This window comes from Sceloporus occidentalis, unplaced genomic scaffold, assembly GCF_023333645.1.
Source record: "Sceloporus occidentalis isolate IW3139 unplaced genomic scaffold, rSceOcc1.0.p SCAF_165, whole genome shotgun sequence".
Lineage (NCBI taxonomy): Eukaryota > Metazoa > Chordata > Lepidosauria > Squamata > Phrynosomatidae > Sceloporus > Sceloporus occidentalis.
This window is the reverse complement of record NW_028317145.1, coordinates 1,497,940-1,522,279: the sequence shown is the minus strand read 5'-3', so window position 1 is coordinate 1,522,279 and position 24,340 is coordinate 1,497,940. Positions and strand designations below refer to the sequence as shown.

The 24,340-nt window shown below is 42.5% G+C and overlaps 1 protein-coding gene across 4 annotated transcripts in view; it reads left to right on the top strand.

The window, feature by feature from the left end:
• Positions 1-1,109: 1,109 nt before the first annotated feature.
• Positions 1,110-24,340, top strand: part of LOC149279471 (protein Smaug homolog 1) — a 45,445-nt gene continuing 22,214 nt past the window's right edge. For all 4 annotated transcript variants that reach the window (XM_089501151.1, XM_089501149.1, XM_089501148.1 and 1 more), the window contains exon 1: positions 1,110-1,305. In XM_089501151.1, coding sequence (XP_089357277.1) covers positions 1,110-1,305 — 196 coding nt within the window. The remainder of the gene's footprint in view (positions 1,306-24,340) is intronic.

Genomic DNA, 24,340 nt, shown 5'->3' with positions numbered 1-24,340 from the left:
GCATAAGGATATATCTCTGAGAATACATAGATGTGTGTATGTATATATATATATAATGTATATATAGTGTGTGTGTATGTATGTATATATATAATGTGTATATATAGTGTGTGTGTGTGTGTATATTGTACATTGTGTACCGCACACTGTACGTGTTGCTTTCATTCTTCCTATGTGAAAGGTTTACATTGATTCATTCAGGGCTGTTCATGTTTTAGTATCAGCCACAGGAAGTGAACTTTTCCTTTGCAGGCGTTTAGGGGCGTTTAAACCGATCTGATCTGCATTAATAAATAGCACGGATTTCGAGTGACCTCAGCACCCGCCGCTTTATTAACTCATGCAGCGGCCCCCCAAATGAATCTGGTGTTGGCATTCAGCCAGCCCCTTGCATAGAGGTAATTCCCCAATAGATTGAAGTTGCCCCCTGTAAATCAGAAGGATATGGGGGGGACTGACCTTGTAATCTTGATTTATGTGTATTCTGTTCAGGAGGATCTGATTCTGTGTGATGCGGGTGCAGTCAGGTCTTCCACCTGCAAAAACACAGAGTTAAATCAGATTTCATCACTGCACCAAAAAGGAAGAAAAATAAGTTTCCCCCCCCCTGCTGTGTTACATTAATACACGGTTGCCCATCCACTCGCGCTTTCTCCCTGTATCCTTCGCCGTATGACTTGCAGTTGCTGCTTTGGTCCCTCTGCTTAATTAATAGGAATTGGGTGTTTATGTAGAGAGAATCCAGAATAGAATAATATCTCTGGTTTTGGTAAGGGTTGCATCGCGTTGTCACAGGGTTTCTGATGAAGTGTGTGTTACAGCAGTGTTTTATTTTTGCAGTTGTGAGCATTGCCTTGGAATGCGGGTGTGGAGGGTAAGAGAACAACCCAAGGGACCGGAGATCTGGAAAGGAGCCGTTCTGAATAATACCAGCGATCCTGCGAGAAGAGTATGCTCGCTCGGGGCGGAACTCGCTACATCACAATAATCCGTGCTGCTGTCATCTAGATTGAACGTTTGCTGACCGCAAAAATCTTCTTCCACCGAGACCGCTCTCTATCGTCAGTCTCCAAACTTTTTCAACGGATCCTGAAAACCTCCCCATAATCATGATGTTTCGCGATCAAGTGGGAATGCTTTCTGGATGGTTTAAAGGCTGGAATGAATGCGAACAGACTGTTGCTCTACTTTCTCTCCTCAAAAGGGTTAGCACAACCCAGGCTAGATTCCTTCAAATCTGCCTCGAGCATTCCTTAGTAGATTGTACAGAGCTGCACATGCTTGAAGGGGAAGCAAATAATCCAGGTAGGAGTTGTATAAATATATATGTTATTTTTCAGGAACTGCTTACATGCTGGGTTGTGTGCAGATTTTATTCCACAGGTGCAATTTAATGTTACAGAATGTTATATCTCAGATCCGCAGCCAGCATCTGTGCAGCCGGTGCAGAACACAGCGTCCACAAGGCTCCATTTACTGGCTGAGAATTGTGAGAGTTGGTGTCTATCAGCAGAAGGTCTAAAACTTTGTCCATCGGCATTTATACTTGTTGCGTTTCTCGCTCTTCTGGATCTTGTTTATTTTTTAATGTTTTGTTTTATAAAGAAATACATAATTGTGATGGAACTGCCCATTGGGAGAGACAATAGATTAGAACTTGGTATTGTGGCAAGTTTGTTTTCGTTGCTAGATGTTACTTACATCAGATTCCTGTGGGGGATTTCAAATCATTGTTCAGCTGACCACACGTAAGAATGAGAAGCAAGAAAAAAAAGAAGCACCCAGCATCATCACCATCCTCCTGCCAACTGGTATCTTTTATTGTTTGTGCAAAGCCTTCACTACTATCAGAATCCATTCACCATTTCAGCAACTGTTGTATGAATGATCCACTTCTCTCTCTCTCTCCTTCATGCAGTTCCCTGCAAAATAAGTCAGTCATATCACGTAAAGTCTGGGTGTTCTGAACATTTTTTGGCAGCGCGGCCGGTTTGTTTCAGGGAACATACAGCATCAACATATTATTAGCGCGCTGGGCTTTTTATAACATGAGCCCTGAACTATGGAATGCTTTAACCATTTCAGGTTTGGATAGGATACTCCGAGCTACCATAGGAAAAAAAAAAAAAAAAAAGGATCTCTTTTTTTTTTTTTTTTCCCATCATTGTTCAGAGAGCATAACATCCTTTGCATATTTTTTAATAATTATTTAGAGTTTCATTTCTTGCTGTCCTTTTAAAAGTCTTAATAGATCATATAATGTATAGAAGCTACATCTATAACAGCATAACATCAATAACATGTGGATGGTGCTTTTATTTTATGAGCATTGCTGTTATATTTGGAATGTACAGGTGTATGTGTTATAGCCCCAAATAACATACATAATGCATACCGTATGTGCATAGAGCGGCCAGTGTGGGGAGGAATAAGCTGTCACTTGCATTGTGACTGGTGGAATTGTTTAGGCCTGATTGCAGCAGGATATAGAACTGAGCCCCAGTGTTTGCTCTAAGAAAGGAACGCAGTCTCTGCTTCCAGCTGTTCTGTATTAGAGTACAGAGCCTGTGAGATTTGGCACCGGTCTTTGCTGCCATTAGATAAAACCAGGCGGCTTTAGGCCTGGGCTATACCTAAAATATGTGTTTATAAAGCCAATAAAATGTAAGGTTTTACGGCAAAACACTGCTATAAAAACTGCATTCGGCTGAGTGTTCTTTGTCAGAGTGCAGAAGGATTGCTGAGTATTATGTTATGAAGTTTAATTATGACTTCGGCATATGTGTTCTACTTTACTTTGATGCACGGCTGACCTGTTGGTCCCTACAGACAGCATAAAAAAACTACAAAAATCAACCTTTTAACTATTACTATTAATATGTAAGTTCTCTTGAAGAAGTTTGTGTCGCTGTACATTTAAGTGGCCTTAAAAATGACCTTAAACTTTTGAAGTAAAGCGTGTTCTTTGGGCTAATGTACTTTCACTTAAGCTTCATAGGCCCAGGTGAAGTCTAGAAGACTGGAGGGAGATCCGGTGGTCTTGGGCAAATGGGCTGGGAAATATTTGCCTCCAGTACAGGGGCAGCACTAAGATATTGGTGGTATTGCCAACTTACGTGATAAGTGGTCCCTGTATTCATACCCCTTTTTAGTTCTCTGGACTGTTTTCACCTGCAAGTATGAAATGTCCAACCAGTCACCGACCGCGCAAGAAAGCAGTATTGTTTTTTTGGGGAGTCCTTTTCACGTTGTGCTGCCATTCATGTAAAATCATAATGACCCCTTCGCCGTCTGTCCCAGTGACACACTATAGGGTACTTTTTAAACTCAAAGTTCACTTTTTTGGTGCAAAAAGTTATTGTGGCAAAAGCAACAATGGACCATCCGGTCTTAATTTCTCAGCAGGTAGTTAGACATAGACCCATATTTCTCTCCCTCTGCAAAAGACCAGCAAAAAGGCTGTTCTCTGGGTGTTTATCTAAAGAAGAGAATCTCTGATGTCTTCAAGGGGATATTATCGGCAAACGGTCATCCCAACGCCTCACCAAAAAGTCAAGTCTTCTGTGGGCCCGGCTCCTTTACAGCATTTTCACTACTAGTTGAGGTCCCTAAACAGTTTTATACGGCACCTGTGTTGAAGTAGCTCATCTCTCTCGCTCCTTACAGCCTCTTGACTAAAAGTTCACGGATATTTATTATTTTATAATTTATTGTTTTATATAGCGCCATCAAATTCCTTATCGCTGTACAATGGGTAGAGAAGACATAACAAGTAGTATGTAACATAACAAATTGACTAACAGAGACAACAGGAGGGCCCTGCTCAGAAGAGCTTACAGTCTAGAGGGATATATCATCCTTGCATTATATGTGAGGGACCCGCCGGTTACCCCTCAGTAATGTCATCCCTACACGCAGCCCCTGCCGGGTCAGGATGTGCTTTGGCATCACGGGTGGTCGCTGCTTGCATACGCCGCTGCGCTCGCAGTGCATACGCCGCTGGGAACTGGTTTTTCTCCTGAGGCTTTCTGCACGGAAATGGGGGAATTTTCTCCTCGCTCCTACCCTGACACCTTTACTAAAACATAACTTTACAAACTGTATATGAAGAATAACTTTGCCAGCTCTTTCAAGATAAATAAACCTCCGTCTTGTTAATAACTTGTCTTAAGTCATTTAACGTTTTAGATACTTTAATGAAATGAGCAACTTATTTAAACTGGTCTTTATTCTATGTAATTACTGACACAGAACCGCCTGCCGATGGAGGTTGTCATATTTAATCATTGTTACGGGCCTCAGAGTTATGATTCTGTGTATATGTTGGAGTGTATAAGAGACACGAGCACTATTCTGGTGTTGAGGGTTAATAGTTTACCAGCTCTATGCACTTCCAGCTGCCAATGTGTTCAGGGTCTTATTTAAATTTTTAGGCTCTTTAAGAGAAAAACCGTTTAGGGAACCCACCTTTAACACGAGCTATGGATTTAGTTTTATGCCAGTTAAAAAGCACGACATGTTCTTTGTTTAAAGAAGATGATAGTGATGTGACACTGTCTATCTTCGTCGCACTTTCATCATCTATTGATGGGTCCTCTTTAAATCACAGGAGCCCCAAAGAGCTGCTTTTTCTGTTTCATATAGCAGCGCAAACTCTTTGGACTTGTTAGTGGACCTGGGTTCTACCCATATATACATGTGTAATGGAGGTGTGTGTGTGTGTGTGTGTGTGTGTGTGTGTATATATATATATATATATTTTTTTTTTATATATATTATGTCTGGGGTGCAGAACCATGCTGTCTTGGCAGCCGTATTTGTAAATTCGGTAAGCGTTCATCCGTATATAGGCCTGTACAACTTATTAGTATAATATTAACTCAAGTTTTCTGACTTGCCATGTACCGGGGTTGCATAGCCCTGACTGGGGGTTATTTTTAAAAAGAAATTCTGGCACAGAAATTCAATAGTGGTTGCTAAGGTAACAAGACCAATAGAGTGGTCCAGTCAGCTGGCCTAGGTTTAGTTCCCTTCTGGCCTCTGTCTCGGCGCTGGTTGGCCAAAGCATCAATTTCAGAGTCACGTAAGGCCCTCGTTTTCTAGGAATGGGCTTGTGACTTTGTATCCCTATAACATTTCAATGTGGCTAATTTTGGCCAAGTACTTAAGTCTGTCGTATCTGTGATGCTCTCAGGGCTTTTCCTTACATATTATATATACCAGATATGCTTTGCTTGTTAAAGGTGGTTAGTAAGGGTAGATGTGACTTAGATTAAGAATATGCTAACTTGAAGGTAAATTTGGAATGGGTTAGTACGGGCCAATATAAAAGAAACGCGATGTCTTATAGCAGCGGTGGACCTGTTTCTAAGCTGGGTATTCCCATATCTAATGGTTAATTTGTATGTACTCAACATTATATATATATATATATATATAATTAGTGCCATCATATTCCACAGCGCTGTACAATGGGTGTAATCTAGCACTAGAATGGACACTACACAGTGCCAATTGCAGCCAGTACACCGGAGGAATGCTGCTGACTGGTGGAAGTGCTTTAGGGGGGAGTCTGAACTTGAGGTCCCTCCTGTCTGATTTTTCTTTTTTTGTACTAGAAATTCCAAAATAGGGAGAAAGGGATGTGTCTTAAATAAGGAGTTAGGGCTGGAGGAGCCCTCAAAAGCTTCTGAAGTGGATATGATTGGGGTATCAGCTGGGCAGGCAAGAGGAAGGGCCAAGTGTCTATAATATACGTTTATTTGTAGTAATGAAAGCTCGAGGTTATAGAAGAGTTATAGAAACTTATATGGAGTTTTAAAAGGAAATGTATCAATATCAGCTTAAAAGTGTAAGATTGTGTCGTTTCCGTAACGTTTGAATGGTCGGACCCTGCCCAGTACAACCAAGTCTTCTCCATTCGTATTTTTTGTGACTTGCATTCATGGAACTAGCCTGTAGTCATTGGGGCCAAACACAAGTAACTGGCCAAAATGCATCGTTGCCATAGCAACAGAGCAGTGCCCTTCTTTTTCATGAAACAACTGAAAAAAATGAGTTTCTTTACTCGGCGTCCTAGATCACTCCGTTAATATTTTAGTCTAGGTGGAACCGCACTGTAAGTCATGGAGAAAGATGGCCTTTCTTTCCAGTTCAGACGATACGTTGATAAAGCAGACACCGCGAGAGATACTGTTTGCTGAATTTACAGCATTTTCCTAGGGTTAGAACAAATTGCTTTTCATGGAAGTTTACACTGGACTGATTCAGAGGCTGAGCGCCGGTGAAAAATATCGGGAAAATAAAGAGCTGTCTATACCCGGCTTGCATGTTTTTTTCCCGCTTTTTATTATAACTCTTAAAGGGACATTAAGGCACAATAATAAACTGTATAGAAATAAGCGTCGCCTTGGATACTGATGTCCTCGTTCCTAACGCGTAAACCGAAAACATGCAATATTACGCTTAGAAAAAATATACTCTTCATTAATATCCTTTCCCAAAACATGTAAAACAAGCTTAAGATATATGAAGAATTAGGTACACGTGGAAGAGACCTGCCTGCTCCCCTTACCCGTGTCAAAACACACAATATATTGTTACTGCTGGAAAAGATTAATGGCGAAACAGTTACAGAAATAATAATTCCCCAAATCCTGTGTCCTGGCAGGAAAGCCAAATAGCTGGGTGCCAGGGAAGGAGAATAAATGCGTAGGAAGCACAATGATGATGAAACCCCAATGCGTTTATAGATCTGTGGTAACACCTGGCTGTTATATACCGTAAAGTTCACATGATGTCATAGCGTGCATCTTTACGTTCAATTAACCTATGGAACAGTCCGAACAATTACACAGAAGCCACGCGTGTACATGAAACTCGCCGTGTGTGTACGCTGGGAACCGCTGATGAAGTAGCCATCTGCTCGGCACGGGCCAAGGAAGCCTGAAGACGCCAAAGTCCCTAAAGATATCTATCCTTTTCTGCATTGAAACATTTATTTTCCCGTTGCTTTTTTCTTTCTCCTTATATATTTATACAGAAAAGTGTGATCTTACAGGCGCTAACATGAAACGCGTTAGTAACGGTAATTTTGTGTCTAGCTGTCCTTGAACGGGAAATAGCATTTCTGTAGGCTATTCACCGGCTTTTACTTCTGCGCTCGCCGCGTGGCACTCGCTTTACAAGAGGGATACAAGCGGAGGATCCGAGCCTCTTACCCGACTTGTTTTATTGATCTTGGATGGTATGATGAGCAGAGGTCACGATGTATCTAATAACATATTTATTGTGCTGGTGTTTCTAAACAAAAGCGTTGAACCAAAGATTGAGTTCGTTTTACACATGAATGAAAATATTATTTGTTGGGCTCTCTATCGTTGGTTCGTTCACAGCTTAGCGTGTCTGCTTCAACCAGAGCCTGGGGAGGAATAGGTATATACTTCTGATAAAAAGTTTGGGGCCACTGAGCTGTTTTCATGTTAAACAAGGACATTTCTAGCTGTCACGTAATTGCAAAAGAGTTTTCTAACAATCAGTTAGTTTTTTAAACTTAAACTGGGATTAACGAACACAGCGTGCCGTTGGAACACAGGAGTGATGGGAGTGATAAAGGGCCGTTGGAACACAGGAGTGATGGGAGTGATAAAGGGCCGTTGGAACACAGGAGTGATGGGAGTGATAAAGGGCCGTTGGAACACAGGAGTGATGGGAGTGATAAAGGGCCGTTGGAACACAGGAGTGATGGGAGTGATAAAGGGCCTCTGTACGCCTATGAAGATATTCCATTAAAAATCAGCCGTCTGCAGCTGCAATAGTCATTTACAACATAAACTCCGTCTGCGCTTTCTGATGCATTTCTTGTTTTATTGGACAAAATTATTTTTCTTTCAAACACAAGGACATTTCTAAGCGACCCCAAACTTTTGCACAGTAGTGTGCCGTATATCTAGCTTGAAGATGCAGTCTGAGGAGTGGAGTGCTGAACACCCAGCCGCATTACCACCATTTATAAAGTTTAAAAAGCAATGGCCCTTTTGATTGGATGAAGTCTGTTTATACCGGAGACGCGGACTCTGACAAGGTCAACGTTTCTTTCCCTCTTTCCCTTTTCTTCGCTGGTTATAAATAGCTCTGGGTGGGCCGGCAATTTAAAGTATCCGTCACCATTTGAAGCAGTTCTTCGGATCTGTCCTTTATTCTTCCTTCCTATGCCAAGACTTCTTCTCCCGAACGTTGTTCCGTGTTTTAGGATCTCTTTCTGTTTACACGGCACGTCTTGCATTTGACAAAAGACAGGCTATCTTTGGCCCGGCGGTGCCAGGTTCGGGATGTCTCGGCCCTGAACGGGGTTCTTAGGGTCGACGTTGAGTTTCTTTTTCATCACATTTTCGCTGGCTGGTTGTGTAGAGATGTTTGTGTGCTGGTGCTTGTGTACTGTAACCCTTCGCTGACCATTCTCTTGTTGCTAGGAGAGAGTCCTTATAAGCATCATTCTCTCATTTTAAGCAGGCATAAATTTGCAGGAAAGCACTCCTATTGAATCGGCGTAAACATGCGCAGGACTATCGCGTAAGCCACTCCCGGCTGGCGGGCAGTATACTGCGCATGCACAGTGGCAAACACATCTTCCGCAAGCCAAGGAGCTACGGGTGGTGGAAATGGATGGGAGCTTCTGCTGAACCCCTCCATGCCATAGAAAAACTCCTTAAAGGGGACAATTTACTATTGTGCACGCAGGATTGCTGAAGCAGCCCCTTTAAACCCAATTATCGCTTTATTTTAGTTAAGGTGACCGTTGACGTTCAGTGGTTTTGATTACTGCGTTCTCCTCGCAAGTAACTGTCCATCTGTCATCTTATTGTTGTAAAATAAAAGTGTTCATGCCGCTAGAATTAATCTCAAGATCATAAAGTATGTTTCTGTGCAATTCTCAGCCTACAATCAAGGCGAGGGATAGACTGGTCTTAAGAGACGTCACATGACCCTAGACGTAAGATATAGGCAGTGATGCTGCTCACAAGCGCTGCCGCCGCCAGATTCGTTATGTTCGCCTTTATTTGGTTTGGACTGAGTTGCTGTTATCTAATTTGAGACTTGGTGATATCAAAATAAATAAATAAAACCTGCTGCGATGATGGGGGACGCCATTACTGGTGCTGAAATCCAACAGGGGTAGCAGGATGGCGCTGTAGCCGCTCACCTGCTGATTCTGTTTGGTTTTATTGTTATTATTTGTTGCTAATACAAACTTCCATCGTTTGACAGAAATATAGGCTTGTGACTAAATTAGACTTGATGTATGAAAATAAGCCGTGCATTTATTATTATTATTTATTATGTTTTATATAGCGCACGTGTGCATGGAATCCTCACCTGCCAGCTCCACTGCACATGCAGGGAGTTCCCGGGGGTTTAATGAAACCCGCTGCTGCTGCGCATGTGCCGGATCCCCCATTGGAGTGTTGTTTTTTTTTTTTTGTTGGCCTTTACAGGAAAAGACTGTGTATGGGGGCTGTATGGGGTATTAGACGCCCCTCTCTGATGTAGCGTCTGTTTCATGCATTCACTCCTTTTCTTGTGAAGTTCCTTTTGACCTAAATTTAAGAAATCTGGGTGTTTGCTGGGGTTTCCAGCTGACTCGGCTGGTTTGTGTTGCAACGTCGTGGGCTGGATCTGCTGACGGTTGTAATATACCGGTAGTTATTAAAACACCTGATCCCCTCGTTATCTAATGGGGAACGAAGTGAATTAATTCCAAGCAACTGAAGAACAGACTAACCATGTGTCATAAAGCAACCAACCCAGTGATGGACTCCGTTTAAAAAGCACGTTTTACATACGGAATGAGTACTCGAATTAACGTATTTCTGTTTTAAATAAAAATACGTTTAGAAAAATCTGTTACCTGTTTTGTAGTTTGGAAAGAATGTTTTTTTTTCCTCCACGGATACTGGGGGGGGGGGTTGGTTGTGTACGCAGTTCTTGCGCATGCTCAGTCGGACTCCTGCTGAGGAGGAGGTCAATGAGACGGCTTCAAGAATGCCAACGCGTTTAACAGAAAACCGGCCCTGGGGCGCTCTTTTAAGCTTCCTATTTTGTTGTGAAAGTTATCCTTTAAATCCAGCAGAAAGAAAGTCTCTGTATGTATTCAGAGTATCCGGTGTCGCCTGCGAACACTTTCACAAGCAGCAGCTGTCTAAAGTTCTTCGGCGCTCCGTAGGAGGAACGGTCAGCTGGTACGGTTTTAGCAGCGCTCGCTCCTTGCGGTTTAAATCGAGCTGAATGGATGGGAAGTAACAGATGTGGACCCACGGAATAGTATAGCGCCTGTTGTAACTGCTCGGAACAATGCGTTGTTCCTGCGCCTTCGGAATGAAAGCGGCCGCTTCGGCTTTACTATTGGCAGTGATTGCATTCTTTGCGTAAATGTGTCGGACGACGCAGTCTGCTGTCGGTAACGTCTGACACACAGATGTACTGACATGTAGTCTTTACACGAACTTGTGGAACCTCATGTGATATAACCGGTGCGTTAAATGAAGGGATTGTCGGCTTCATGCTGGAGGAACTCGCCGGGGTCCTTCATTTCAGAGCAGCTTCCTGGAACTTGATGCTTATTGGACTCACCTCAGAATCGTCTGATATTTTATTAGGATATGTAAAATGTGTAGGGTCTTTGGACCGGTCATTCACCTCCATAAAAAACAAAAAAAAACAAACCCACAACGTGCCACGCTTGGAGGCGCATGTGTAGGTAGAAGGTTCCCCAGAGGCTGCGCTGGTTTGCTGCAGACCTCCGTATTGTAAATTTGCTGCTTCCGAGGGAGATCCGAGACCCCCGTGCTGTGACCAATTAAGCTGCTGCCCAGTGGCATGGGTGCTGCTGCCCCGCTGGACTCTTTGTCCTAGGCCTAGTGGCCCAGAAAGCCTCGCTGCTCCCCGACAGGCAGTGCATGTATGCACCTGACCCGTAATCCTGTTTTCAGAATTAAAAAGGGTTGGAAAAAGTTGTTGTTAAACAAGATGCCGATCGCCGTGCCTGGAGGTTCGTGTTCTAATTTACAAAACTTTTCTCAAATAGCAACAGCCTACAACCATCATTATTTAAAGCTGGTGCCCTGGCATTAAGCCAATAAACGTCGCTAAAGCTCCATCTTTGTGTCCTACATCATCCTTTTATAGCATGTTTTTCCCGCTGAAACGTGTTGGCCGTTTAGCGATGTCCTGGAGCCTCCGTTCTTCTTTGTATATTCTTTCGTGCGTTTTGTGTTTGTTTTTATTGTATCAAGGATAATAAGATACATGGGAAATGTTATTTTGTATGTGATGTTTATAACTGAGCCTTGGCTGCTGGCATTCCATGTTTTCTGTGAATGATCTGCTTTAATCCATTTCTATTTTAAAATACGACGTGACTTCGTTACCTGAGAACCGGGCCAAATCCCACTGACCTGCGGCGGTGGAAAATTCCTGGGATGGTAAATTATGCTACTTGGTATTTCCCAAGGAAACTTCCACTCCTCCTGTTAAGTTGCTAGAAGAACTCTCCCCTGCCAGATTAGCCCATATCCTAAAGGCCGTGTTTGGCTCTGTCCCGGTATATGTGGCCGAGATCGCTCTTCTTGGGTGTCTTGGAAGTTGTTTTTGTTATGTTGACCTGGAGCAGCGTTACACTCCGTTGTGGCAAAACAATAAACCAAAGAGAAATAATGCGACAGTTTACTGCCAAGAACAGCATGTCTCTTAAATTTTAGCCTCATTAGTAGGTAGACTACAGTGTATTTTTTTGGGGGGGGTGTTCATTGGCTGTGCTAAATTAAATCTTAATTAAACCGGCTCAGGCTACTCACAAGTGTAATTGCCTGATTTGCGCGGGTCCTCCGTGTTGTGTTTTTCCACTTATTTATAAACGTTGAGCTTTGCGAATGAATGTGATCGGTACAGTCTCTGTTTAACCTCCTGTAGGATGATACCCAGCGCTAATAACTGAAATACGTCAATAATGCTCTTAAAAAGAAAAAGGCTGGTATACTTAATGGGATACTGAACAGGTATTTAACCTTGTGGTCTTTAATGAGTGCTGAGATATGATCTGTTCTGAGGAACTGATGTGCATCAAACAGTCATCAGAAAAGTATCTGTTGGATACCCCGCTGCCTTTATTGAGGAATAGTGGCTGAAACATCTGCCCCGAAACAACCCCCCGCTAGGTCTAGACTTAGCCGATCTGCCCCAGAATAGGCTTACAGACCCAGAAAGTTCTTGTGGTTTAAGGCATAGATCGCGTTATGGGAATTCATATTTCATTGAAGCTTTGCAGGGACCCTTACTGAGCGGCGTTCTGTTTCTTCGTGTCGCCCTTACTGAGCGGCGTTCTGTTTCTTCGTGTCGCCCTTACTGAGCGGCGTTCTGTTTCTTCGTGTCGCCCTTACTGAGCGGCGTTCTGTTTCTTCGTGTCGCCCTTACTGAGCGGTGTTCTGTTTCTTCGTGTCGCCCATACTGAGCGGCGTTCTGTTTCTTCGTGTCGCCCTTACTGAGCGGCGTTCTGTTTCTTCGTGTCGCCCTTACTGAGCGGCGTTCTGTTTCTTCGTGTCGCCCTTACTGAGCGGCGTTCTGTTTCTTCGTGTCGCCCATACTGAGCGGCGTTCTGTTTCTTCGTGTCGCCCTTACTGAGCGGCGTTCTGTTTCTTCGTGTCGCTCTTACGTTTGTTGGTTTTAAATTGTGTTTGGTGTCTTTTGAACTTTGCATTGAGTGTCGTCCGCATTGTGCTCTCCTTCCGACTCCTCTGATCTTCAATTGAAATGTCAGAGCATCCGAAGATTATGTGGCATAAAGGAAATACGTTCTGTAATAATTTGCCGTTGTGCTTTTCCATACGAAAGCCAACAACTCTTCTTTACATGAGTTTTCTAAATCAGGGGAAATTTAGTGCCAACAAATCATACGGTGAGCAGGAAAAAGGCTTTTTTTTTTTTTTTTTTTTTTTTCTTTGTCATGGTGAATATGTGCGCAGGTTTGTAATTTTAGCGAACTCATTCATAAAGCAAACAAGAGGCTAATCTGTCGTTTGTTTTAGTAAGCGCGGCTCCTCGGTCGGAGAGGAAATGATTCACTCGCTTTCAGCCCGGCCAGAGCGATCAACGCTTCGCACAAAAAAAATGGCTGTTTATTCGCAAACCCCCTCTTTTCTAAATGATCAGCATTTTCCTAACGTGCTTAATGAACAGGTCCCCAGCCTGATATTATTAAATACCTGCGCTTTGTGTCGGCAAATTGAAACGGTCAACAATAAGATAATCGGGTTAATTAAATAATATTGCAGAATTGACCCCGGATCGCAGCATAGGCTCTATATAATATAATATATATATATATATATATGTGTGTGTGTATATATATCAACCCTGCCCCCCCCCCCAAACAATGTCAGGAGTGATAGCGACTTGTGGGATGTAATGAAAGAAGATTTTAAGTTTGACATCAAACATTCACGCGGACATATAATACATATGCAGGTAGAGATGTGTGTGAATGTATCGATTGGGATCTGTATTACATACACATTCATGCACCCAGCCATCGAGACATCTGCTTGTTATGTGTAAAGTACCAAGTATATAGTTTGGTGTAAATGGCTTGAAATACAAACAAAACTAACCATTTCGCTGTGGCTTTCCTCATTCCACCGACTCTATTCACACCTAAAGATGCATTTTTTATAAATCTTTATATGCTGATTTTTTTTTATTTAAATATCTGTTTTCTAGTAGACTTTTTTTTGCAAAAGCATTTTCGTCTCTAGCACTTATGTAGCTTCCATATAAACTGTGAAAGGGATTATTCATCCGCTGTACGCCTTTTAAAGGGAACAGGGCAGCCTTGTGTGCGTTACATGCCCGGTTACTGAAGCAGGGCTTTTACACAGCAAGGAAAATTCAAAAGCCCCCCTGATCCCCCCCCTTCACTTCAGAGAGTTCTGTGTGGAATCATGAATGGGAAAGTTAACTGGATCAGACGAAGTGTGGGGGCCGCAGCGGGCTCACAGGGTGAAGAAGAGTTCCGCGTGTACCGCAACAAATAGTGTAAGCTTACATTACAATCTAATCACCAGAGGAAGTGCCAGGCAGCATATATTACAATGTATGGGTATCTGGACACCAATTGGGTCAAAACGGAATTAACATTTTCTCTTGAAGGAACAGCAATGTTCTTCTTATAACTTTGTTGTACTGCCGCCGGTCACATGATCTATCGATGTAAGGATTGTAGGCCGCTATATCGCCGCAGGACCGGGTGCTCTCCCAAAACGTGTGTTTGCTCTCCATAGGTCTTTGGCGACGTAGGTCATGGGAACGTTTGTGTGTCTTTGTTGTGTTTGCGTGGACATTTAACAAGGTGGTGAGCTTGTAGGGAAGCTTTAGAGTGACACTAGCACATGATTTGCTGCTCATAGGTAATGGGGTTGAAATAGATTGCTGGATCCCTGCCATAGGACTCGTCGTTGACCTCTGGTTCAGTAGAGAACCGTAGCGCCGTTGTACTCTGCGTTACTCGGATGATTGATAAATGCTCCGCAGCCTGGATTTTGAGCAGCAGAGAAACAAAATGCTTTTTTTTTTTTTTTTTTTTTTTTTTTTTCTCTTTCCTTTCTGAATTAAACTAGAAAAGAGTGCTTATCTTTAAACATGCTGTAGATAATTGGATACAATTTAAAACGGGCCAAGGAAAATCGGTGGTGTTAGAGCCGGTGGAGTAGACTTGCAGAATGACTTCTAGAGTGACCATGCGATTATAGTTTTGCACTCTTTAAACCGGATTTATAGATAACTTTACATCCCCTCCAGCATCGATTAAGTGGCATTTGGCCTCGTGGTTGGCTAGGCTCCAGTTGCCGTTAAACGCTGCCAACTTTAACAGCTGAGCTGACCTTAGGACATTTTAGTGACTATCCAATGTGGTCATCATTTTTGTCCAATAATCACAGTGCCAACTGAGACCTGTTTTAAAAATAAAAAAATAAAAAAGCCCAATTTTTACTATTCTTCGCAAAAGATTTTTCATGTTTTGGTTTGCAAAGTTGTGAGTATCTCAGACTTATAAAAGCGGACAGCGTAGCCGGGATCCCCAGCTGTTAAGACATGTACATGCCAGGAAACATGGGGGGGGGTGAAAGTTCCAGCAGACAAGACAATTTAATGCCAATGGGTCACCTTTTTTTTGGTACCTCAAAGCCCAGAGCAATTTTGCCATTTTTGGGGTATGTCGGTTTAGCGATGATTCTCTTTTCCTGTGAATAGTGTACCCATATAAACTATATATTGTTTTTTCAAGGAGAGATAGAGCTTTCTTTTGATACCATAGTTGGATGATTAGCTGAAAATTTTAGAATGAGAAATTTAGTAAGAACTAGCAAAGATTAGAAAAATAAACTAATTTTTTTTTTACATTTTCCCTCTGAATCCTCACAAAATTAGGTGAAGTGATGGAAAATCCCCTCCAAGTTTATCAATTCAGGTGTCCTGATTTCAGAAATACCTAATTTATATAGATTTTCCAGACTTTCCCAGCACCAGGGAGCATACTATAAGGTGTACAATTTTGTATAATTTTTCTGCCTATGGCTTAACGGGTTTGGGGGTTGTGAACGGGGGCAGGAGGGTTATACTGGTTAGATGTTATGCTAGGGCAATGGGAAGTAAGGTTTTTTTAATAATTTTTTAATTATCTTTTTTTTTTTCTATATTTTTTTTTAATTTTATTTTTTATATATTATTTTTACACAGAAATGGTTAGAGGTCCTCCTAGGGACCTCCTGAACATGCCAGTGATGTCACAATGACATCACAGTTCACATTATATTTTTTTTTTAGTATTTATATTATTATTTTAACATTATTTACAGTGTGTTTGCTGACGCTGAATTCACAAATCTGTGGATAAAACGGTAGCTCATCCTGTGACTACACAAGTGTGTTACTCTAAAACCCTTCCCCGCCTGCCATGGAAACTTTGTACGATCGCCAGCTTGGTTCCACTGTGGGTACGACTGAGAGAAACTGGGAGAACTATGGCCCTTCTGTACCTGAACCACATCACAAATATTTTTGGAAAAGCAAATTTTAAATCTATTTTGGAAATGCGTGTCCCATTTTGCAGATGTGTTTTGGTTTATATGCAGTAGTCCTGTATTAACTATCTGAATGCCGGAGTCGGGGGCAGACCCGGCCCTATAAACACAGAATTAGATAACGGGTAGGAACCTTTCGACCCCATCTACTCTGCCCCCTTTTGCTGATCGTGTCTTAGATTCACGAATCCACATGCCTATCCCATGCATTTTGAAATTCCCTCAATGTATAAGCCTCTACCACTTCTGACGGGAGGCAGTTCCACTTATCTACCATCTTCTCAGTAAAGCAAAACTTGCTTACATTACATACTTTTTTTTTTTGCAAGTGGTATATTTCTGTATATACTTTTCCTGAAACATAACGTGGCCTTTGTGTGTAGTGTCCCCTAGAATACCATTCTGCTCCTGAATATTCTAACTTTTTGTAAGTAAATAGTAATTCTTCAAGAATATATATATATATATATATATATATATATATATATATATATATATATATATATATATGTGTGTGTGTGCAAGGTTTCTGAAGAACCCTACACTCCAGTAATTTATTATTATTACATGCAGATGCCTCCTGGCACCTTTTTTAGAATTCATCTCCCCAGGACACGACATACTCTTGTATCTTTCCTTTTTGATGTTATTCTTTCCTTTCGCCAGATCTGACTTGTGGAATATAGAAGATGTAAAGCTGGTATTTCCAGATGCTTTTAGCTGAGGTCACAGTCATTACCTGGGAACCGACCCTGAGTCCGTTTAATAGCCCATCATGTAGAGTCTATGTAGTTACTCTCCAAATGTGTTAATCAAATGCTTCGTATAGCGTTTTCAAGGGAACCTTGACTTCTAATTCTTTAAATGATCGAGTCGCCTGCATTCAGGTGTTACATATATAAAACTCTGTTACCAGAACCAAATATTGTGGTGGGCTCCCATAAAATGTTTCCATCCCTGGGTTGTCTCTTTAGAAAGCCCCCCCCTGATGATACTGTAGGGATAACTATAGTGAAATGTGCATAGGGTTAAATTACTTTAGATTCTTTTTTTTATTATTATTTGTCCCTCTTGATACATTAGACCTAAGTATAGAGACTAATTAGCAACTATTAGGAGTAAAATGATGCCTTATCCAGGTGGAGGTTACCAATAGACGAATTGTCTTTTGTTTTGTTTATTTTTTATGTGATTAACGTGTATCAATTTTTTATTTTAGTTGTCTCTTCTTAAATGTTACATTCTAACAGATAAGATTTCTCTACTCATACAGTCTGTCACTTTTCCCACATGATGCCCAGCCCTGCGGTACAGTTTAGCTTTTACAGTAATTACTAAATACTTTCTAATAGCAAAGGGCAGTTTGAGGGGGATGTAGGGGGAAACTAGTTTTCTCTTTATAGTTTGGGATTTTAACTTATTCAGCAGAAGTCAGAATAAGGACCGGTCTCTTGGTACGGTGATGCTGTTGCCATAGCAACCAATAGACTGTTCACGGTAGATGCTTCCCTTTAACCACTTTGCATCAGAAATGCTTCTAGAATGCTAAGTGTTCCCAGGTGCTTGGGAGGTTATTCACTAAACCAGGAGTTGTAATTCTAAACTTCTCAAATCCTGGCTTTTCTTTTCTAATTATGAGTTAACCATTCATTGGGTAGGTTAACTTGGCCCTTGCCAATGATACTTTCCATGGGGGCGTCCCTTAGTCATGCACTTTACTGGCCGTTTAGTGATTAAATCCCTAAGGGTTTTTTTTTTGTCTGAGCCATTACTTAAAGCTGATCGCTTTATCATTGCTGGTCCAATAAATAAAAAGGTATGTAACATTACATAAAGTTTCAGGACCTCAGAGGTGTTTTGTTTTGTTTGTTTGTAAGACTTCAGATATTTGAAAATACGCAAAGCAGGGTTAACCAAGATTAGCGCGTTGAGTTAGTAGCCCTCACAGGCTAGGGGAAAAGGAAAGCATAATCAGCAATCCAAACCAAGTCTAAAAATAGACGGCGTTAAACGGCAAAAGTTAACAAAGCCTATTTATAAATCCGGTGTATCATGTCCCAACCTTTTAAAGCGCAAAGAAAATAGGGAATGCAGCAGATCATTGAATAAACTGGAAGGAAAGTGAACCGGGCGCTAATGCAATCGTTACAGCCCCCCTATTCTCAATATTGTAGAAGTTGATTGGCTCTTGGTACCCTTTGTAAAGAGAAGGCAGAGGACGTGAGGGTGGAAATTGATGTGCCACTTCTGCCACCTTTAGCCACGGTTCACTTCCCGGAGCTAAAATAGTTGCGAGTTTTAGAACAAGTATCTCCAAATCAATGTGTATTAGAAACCCCAAGTTTCCTGTAAATGGGTTTAATCCGCTGAAACTGTGTAGATGTAATTATCCTTCATCCCATGTTTTAGAAAATAATTGAAGTCACTCTTTACTCATTGAGGGTTAATCACAGCACTTACTCGCCCCCTCCTGCATCTGACCCCCACACCCCCGCGCACACCCGTCCAACACAGGTGTCTCTATTTAGACAGCTGAAGTGTTGCCCCCCCCCAAGCATGCAGTAGAGCATCTACCCCTTAGAGACAGCCACAGGGAGGAAGAAAGGTCTTATTTTAAAGGAGAACGCACATGTTTTTGGTCGCAACGTAGTCATTTAGTCAGTAGGTACCTGATCATGTGGGCTTTTTAGGGAGTTGTTAGGTGAAACTGTGTGCCCCCCCCCTTAAAGATGGTGGGAGTTCCCCTTTAAGAAAACACCCAAAACGTCCTACTTTAAGACCACATGGGACACATCCAGGGGTAGCAGACATCACTCAATTCTATTTTAGGCTTTTTTTGTGTTTTTTATTTTAACTTTTTGGTAATTGGGGTCAATATACTCTGTGGCGCAGTCGTACAGTTTGATTTAATTTTGTTACCTGCACATCTGCGGAGAGGTGGCATTTGGTTGCTATGACAACACGATTCACGGAAAATGCCAAGGAGGAGCATCACTTAGCAACAGGGATGCTCGGCACTGCAGCTGGGAAGGTGTGTGTACGCAGAAGCCGGTTTATGCGCTTGCTCATCGATGCAAATGTTTCCTAAATGCGACGAGTGGGGGGGGCACAGAGGTGTGTGTAATTTGTAATAAACTACCTTTTAGTATTGTCATCCTGTTTCTGTGTGGTGCAGGTATTAAGTCAAGCCTATAGCCAGCAATTTCTCCTGTACAGGATCCTTTGTCCCTATCTCTTTATACCCCTCTCATATAGTATAAATATATCTGGCCTGGTTTTTTAACACTGTTACTTTGGTACATACAATCGTCCTGCTAGGATTGTTCAATGCCACCAGCCTACCCAACCCTATTTAAAGACGATTAGTCTAATCTCAGGGGTAACTCGGGGCAGGCTATTTAAAACTCACCAGTGCCAAGAGTGGGAGTGCTCTTTGAAATCGTGAATTTCTCGAATCGCTCGATGCCGTCTCGCGTACGGCCTGTCTTGGTATTGTATGAAGACTAAGATCATGGCTCACACCAACTCCGCATGTATACTTCAGGACTTCTGCTTACTGGGTCTGGTATATTTCCAGCGATAAAGAGAAATCAAATAACCTGTAGGGTGGCTAGAGGGGTTGCTTTTCTGTCCAGGCACTCAGCTGGTTTAACGTTACTTTTGCTTTCTTTCTGAATATCCCACTATCGGCGGATGACGGCTGTCCCAGAACAATGACCTCTCCCGTTTCCGCCCAATCTCGCTTATAATTAGAGTTGTGATCTAAAATCGCAGGAATGCGAGTGACCGGCATCGTTTGGGATCCTGTCAGGCAGTATGGAAACTCCACATTCTTTGGGCCGCCTGTTGGTTTGCCAGCAGATTCCTATGCCGTGAGATAGGACCCGAGAGAATACAAGCCGAGAGAGCCTTATTTTTTTTTTTTTTTGTAAAAACTTTTTCTTTTCTTCCTGTCATTTCCATTGAGGATGTTACTAGTGGAAACTGATGATTCATACATTTTTGTGCAGTGAATTAAGAATAACATAAGAAGAAATCTGTCATTTTCCTGTTAGTATGGTGGATGCCCCTTCATCCCCTGCTGTGCATCTCCCTTTAAGCCTTTAATGTTTGGGGAGAAGAATTGAGAAACAATTGACTTTAGTTGACTTTTTTTTTTTTCTTCAGTGATAATTTTGTTGATTTTTTTTTCCAAAGTTACGAAATCCCATCAAATCTGATTGTTAAAATGCGTTGGTCTGATGTGAGATTCCAATCCAGGTTATGTGGAGGTTAGAACTTGGGTCCCTGGCAACGCTCTTCATTGTTTTGTTTCCTTAATCATCGTATTTACAGAGTCTCCAGGTGTGAAGAGCTGCTTCCCCGGGTCTTGTTTAGTTGATATCTGAGCATGGGGGTGATGTCTGGTTCTACCCATTCCTGCCCCGGTCCTTCCTACTCCCTGCCCCTCCAAAGTTTAACCGGGGCTAGCCCTGCCTGTTAAATGTGGCCCCTGCCCCAGGAGAAGATGGACTCCTGGCAGCCAATCCACAAGAACTTCCACGTACGATCATATCTCATCATTATAGGAGGTTCGGTATAAATAGCCTAACGCCCTAGATCTTGGGTAATTAATGTATTTTTTGGGTTTAATGGAATAGAATTTGTCTGTTTAAAGGCTACGAAGGTTGGCAGACGAAGGTTATAAAATCTATAACATCCTGTGATGTCAATATAAAGTGATACTCTCTCTCGCTTTGGACCGTGTCACACGGAGGAGATATATTTGGAATGCCCATCATGTGCTCGCTAAATCCAGCGCTGTGGTGATGTTCCCCTCATCCAGTTACAGGGATGTGCTTTTCTTTTAGATGCGATTCTAGCGAAGTCATGCCGAGGGTTTTGGTGGCATTGGGCAGTCACTGCACGCTTCTCCCGCAATGTTTCCTGTCCTAGAAGGAAGGAGCCATTAAACATGATACGTTATCAAACCCATGTGCTTGTCCCGTGTAGGACCCTTCGCACAACACGCACCAGACATCGTTTTAAAGGGACAGTCGTGCCCCATATTGTTAATCTGAAGCTTTTGGAGCTCCCTCTAACTCTATCCCTTGTCTTTCCACACCCCATCCTCCTAGATCATCATGATGATGATGATAAAGTAATGAACAAGTGCAGTTGTGAGATTGAAGTAGAAATCACAAGCTTGCAGGCTCGCCGGCCTATGGGTTCCTCAAAACGAGACCAGCTGTATACGCAGTCTATGCGCTCGTCGCCAGATTTTCTAGCCATTCCAGGGACACTTTGCCGCAGTGTCGTTACATCTGCCTCTGGTTATCCATGCTGTTGTCATGCGGAAATACTACTCCTTTAGCCTGATCCTTCACTGCGTGGCTCACAATTGGCTTTTAGATCTGCGGCTCTTTAGTCTGTCCTGAAGCCGGGATTCCGCGTCTCTTTAAACGGTGACGCACAAGGCCGTTATTACACGGCCTCTAATGAAAACCGGGCCTGTTCTCCGGCGACTCGTTGAGGCTTTCCTCTGTCACTCGGCTCCCTGATTTTCCCTGTTTTTGTTCTCGTCTCTGGGTGTTTTTCCGTCCTGCCGCTGCCCTCACCAATAAGAAAACACCAGGAAACAAAATGCAACTGTAGCAGAGTTTGAGTTGGCGGGTGAGACAGAGTATTCTGGCCTCAAAGCTGCCTCTGTGTACCTCTGCGGAGCAGCCGAGGCCAAATAAAGCGGAATCTGATTTAGCCGCGGTTATTAGTTTGTGGAGCGGTTACCGGATCAGCCATTAATATGGAAGTCATGTGATTTCTGAGAGACCTGTTGGGCGCGCGTGAAAGGGGTATATTTCTGCGATGAGTCAGGTGACTGTTGGGCATGATTGTTTAAAGGATTTTTTTTTTCAATGTTCAAGCTTTATTTGTTCAGACAGTTTAAATGTTATAAAGATCACATGTAACTTGTGGTTATTGTGGTTTTCTCTGCGTTTATAGAAACCCCTTTACTACTCGTTTTGTTTGGCTCGTTGACGTTTGATCGATCACGTGGTAGCCGGTCTATCAGGCTAAGCGACAGATCTCAGCTGGGTTCAAAACGCATCGGGCAGGCAGCAGCCAGTAAGGATAGTTAGCATGGCTGGTTTCACCGAAAGGTAGGCAGGGGTGCGGGAGTTTATCGTCACTAGGAATTTGGGTGTTTTAGAACCCGTGGGGCGGCAGTGCCAACTCTACACGGTACACGTTTTCATATAAAAACAGAGCGGTTCGGCTTCTTTATTCAGAGATTTGGAATTCTTTTTTGGGGTTACCCAGAGAAATGCGTTTTTGGTTTTTTTAAGCTCTCCTGTGCAGATTCTATATTTGTATTTTCTTCATCTTCTATTTTTATTCCGAGTTATTTGTACTGCATGCGGTGGTTTGAAGCAATTTCCCTTTATAAACATTTTTCTTTTTACAAGTCATGGCATAGTTTGGGAACCCAGCCGGTTTTAACTCTTCCAGTGCCGATTGTTTAAAACGGGTAGCAAGGCAGCCCTGCGGCTTGTATGTTTTCAAAACCATTCTTTATTTGTTTTGTCAAAATTGCAAACAAAAATAACATTTGTTTTAGATATGGTTGTTTTTGTTTTGAATAAATTTTAAACATTTCATTCGTTGATTTCATCTGTATTGGTAAGTGTCTTGTATTAGGATGTGTATTATGGCCTCGATGTTGTCTCGCTGTCTTAACTCCTTAACCCCTTCATCGGAATATGAGTTTCTCTAAAAGCGCCCTGCTTCGGTAAAGGTGTATTTGGTTGGGTGAGCGGGAGAATGTCCTTTTTGGAGACGGTTTAAAACTATTTTATGTGTAGACTGTGTGTTTATTATCTAAACTTTATTTGTTTTTATAGAGTTGGGTTTAGTGGAATACGGTCTAGATGACAATCCTAGGAGAAAGGTATAGGTCTCCAGGCCACTAATGTATACATATTGCTGGATATTATGCCAGCCATCTTTGTTTTGCTGGACAAATAAATGAAGAATCCAGTAATTACCGTATTTGCTCGATTATAAGACGACCCTGATTATAAGACGACCCCCCAAATCTGAATATTAATTTAGGAAAAAAAAGAAAGCCTGAATATAAGACTACCGGTACGGGGAACTCTGATCTCTGACAGTCGGGGAAGGTCTGCGCGATGGACGCAGACAACCCCCGCTGCTAGCCACACCTCCTTCCGGCTGCAGCGGAAGTTGTCTACGCGAATCGCGTAGACATCTACACACCGGGGACTCAGAAGTACCGGTAAGTGGGGCGGGGGGGGGGGGGAGACAGGAGGATCCAGGTCCCCTGCAGCTGCGGGGGATCTGGATCTTAGTCGTCTCATAGTCAGACCTATTTGAGGTCTGATTATAAGACGACCCCGATTATAAGACGAGGGGTATTTTTCAGAGCATTTGCTCTGAAAAAAAACCTCGTCTTATAATTGAGCAAATACGGTATTATTATTGCTATTTATTGTTTTATATAGCGCCGTCAAATTCAGTAGCGCTGTACAATGGGTGATGGCTGGGAACAAAGCAAACATATTGGCACAAAAGTATAGCGTTACTAAAGCGATGAATAGAACTGATGAGTGATCTTTGTTATTTGTATGCCTAGGCGTGTGTATAATTAATATTAACATTAATATCTGAGCACAGATACATCCAGAAGGAGGCAAGTGGCGAGGATTCCTTAAAAAAACTACTCTTGGCTCCTCTGTTTTTCTCTGTTGTATATGAATCGCTGGCTATGCGTCATTTTTGGGCTCTCGAAACTATTTGCACGGCTGTTAAATGTTCTAAAAGCATCCAGCTAGGACTTATTTACAGCGGACTGAATTGGATCATGCCCAATACCGCCAAGCCATCGCTAACAGATCTGGACCGGGGTTGTAACGTGCTTCAATCCCCCTTTCTTCTTTAGACTTTAGTTTCTCAGCGTTCCAGATCTGTAGGTACGTTGCGGCGGGATCTCTCGATTATATCACCATCTGTCCGTCGGCGCTTTTGCCGGAGCAAGCGTTGTGGGTGTTCGCCTGACATGTTGTGCATGTTCGGTGCATCAATATTTATCTCTTGTAACTTCTGCTGTGGGAATCTGCTACGAATTCCCCGGGCTTCTCTTTGGGGTGTATTTGCCGTGTTCGGCGTCTGGACTGCCCACGTGCGGCCCTGCGGTGAAGAGTCGCTTCTTT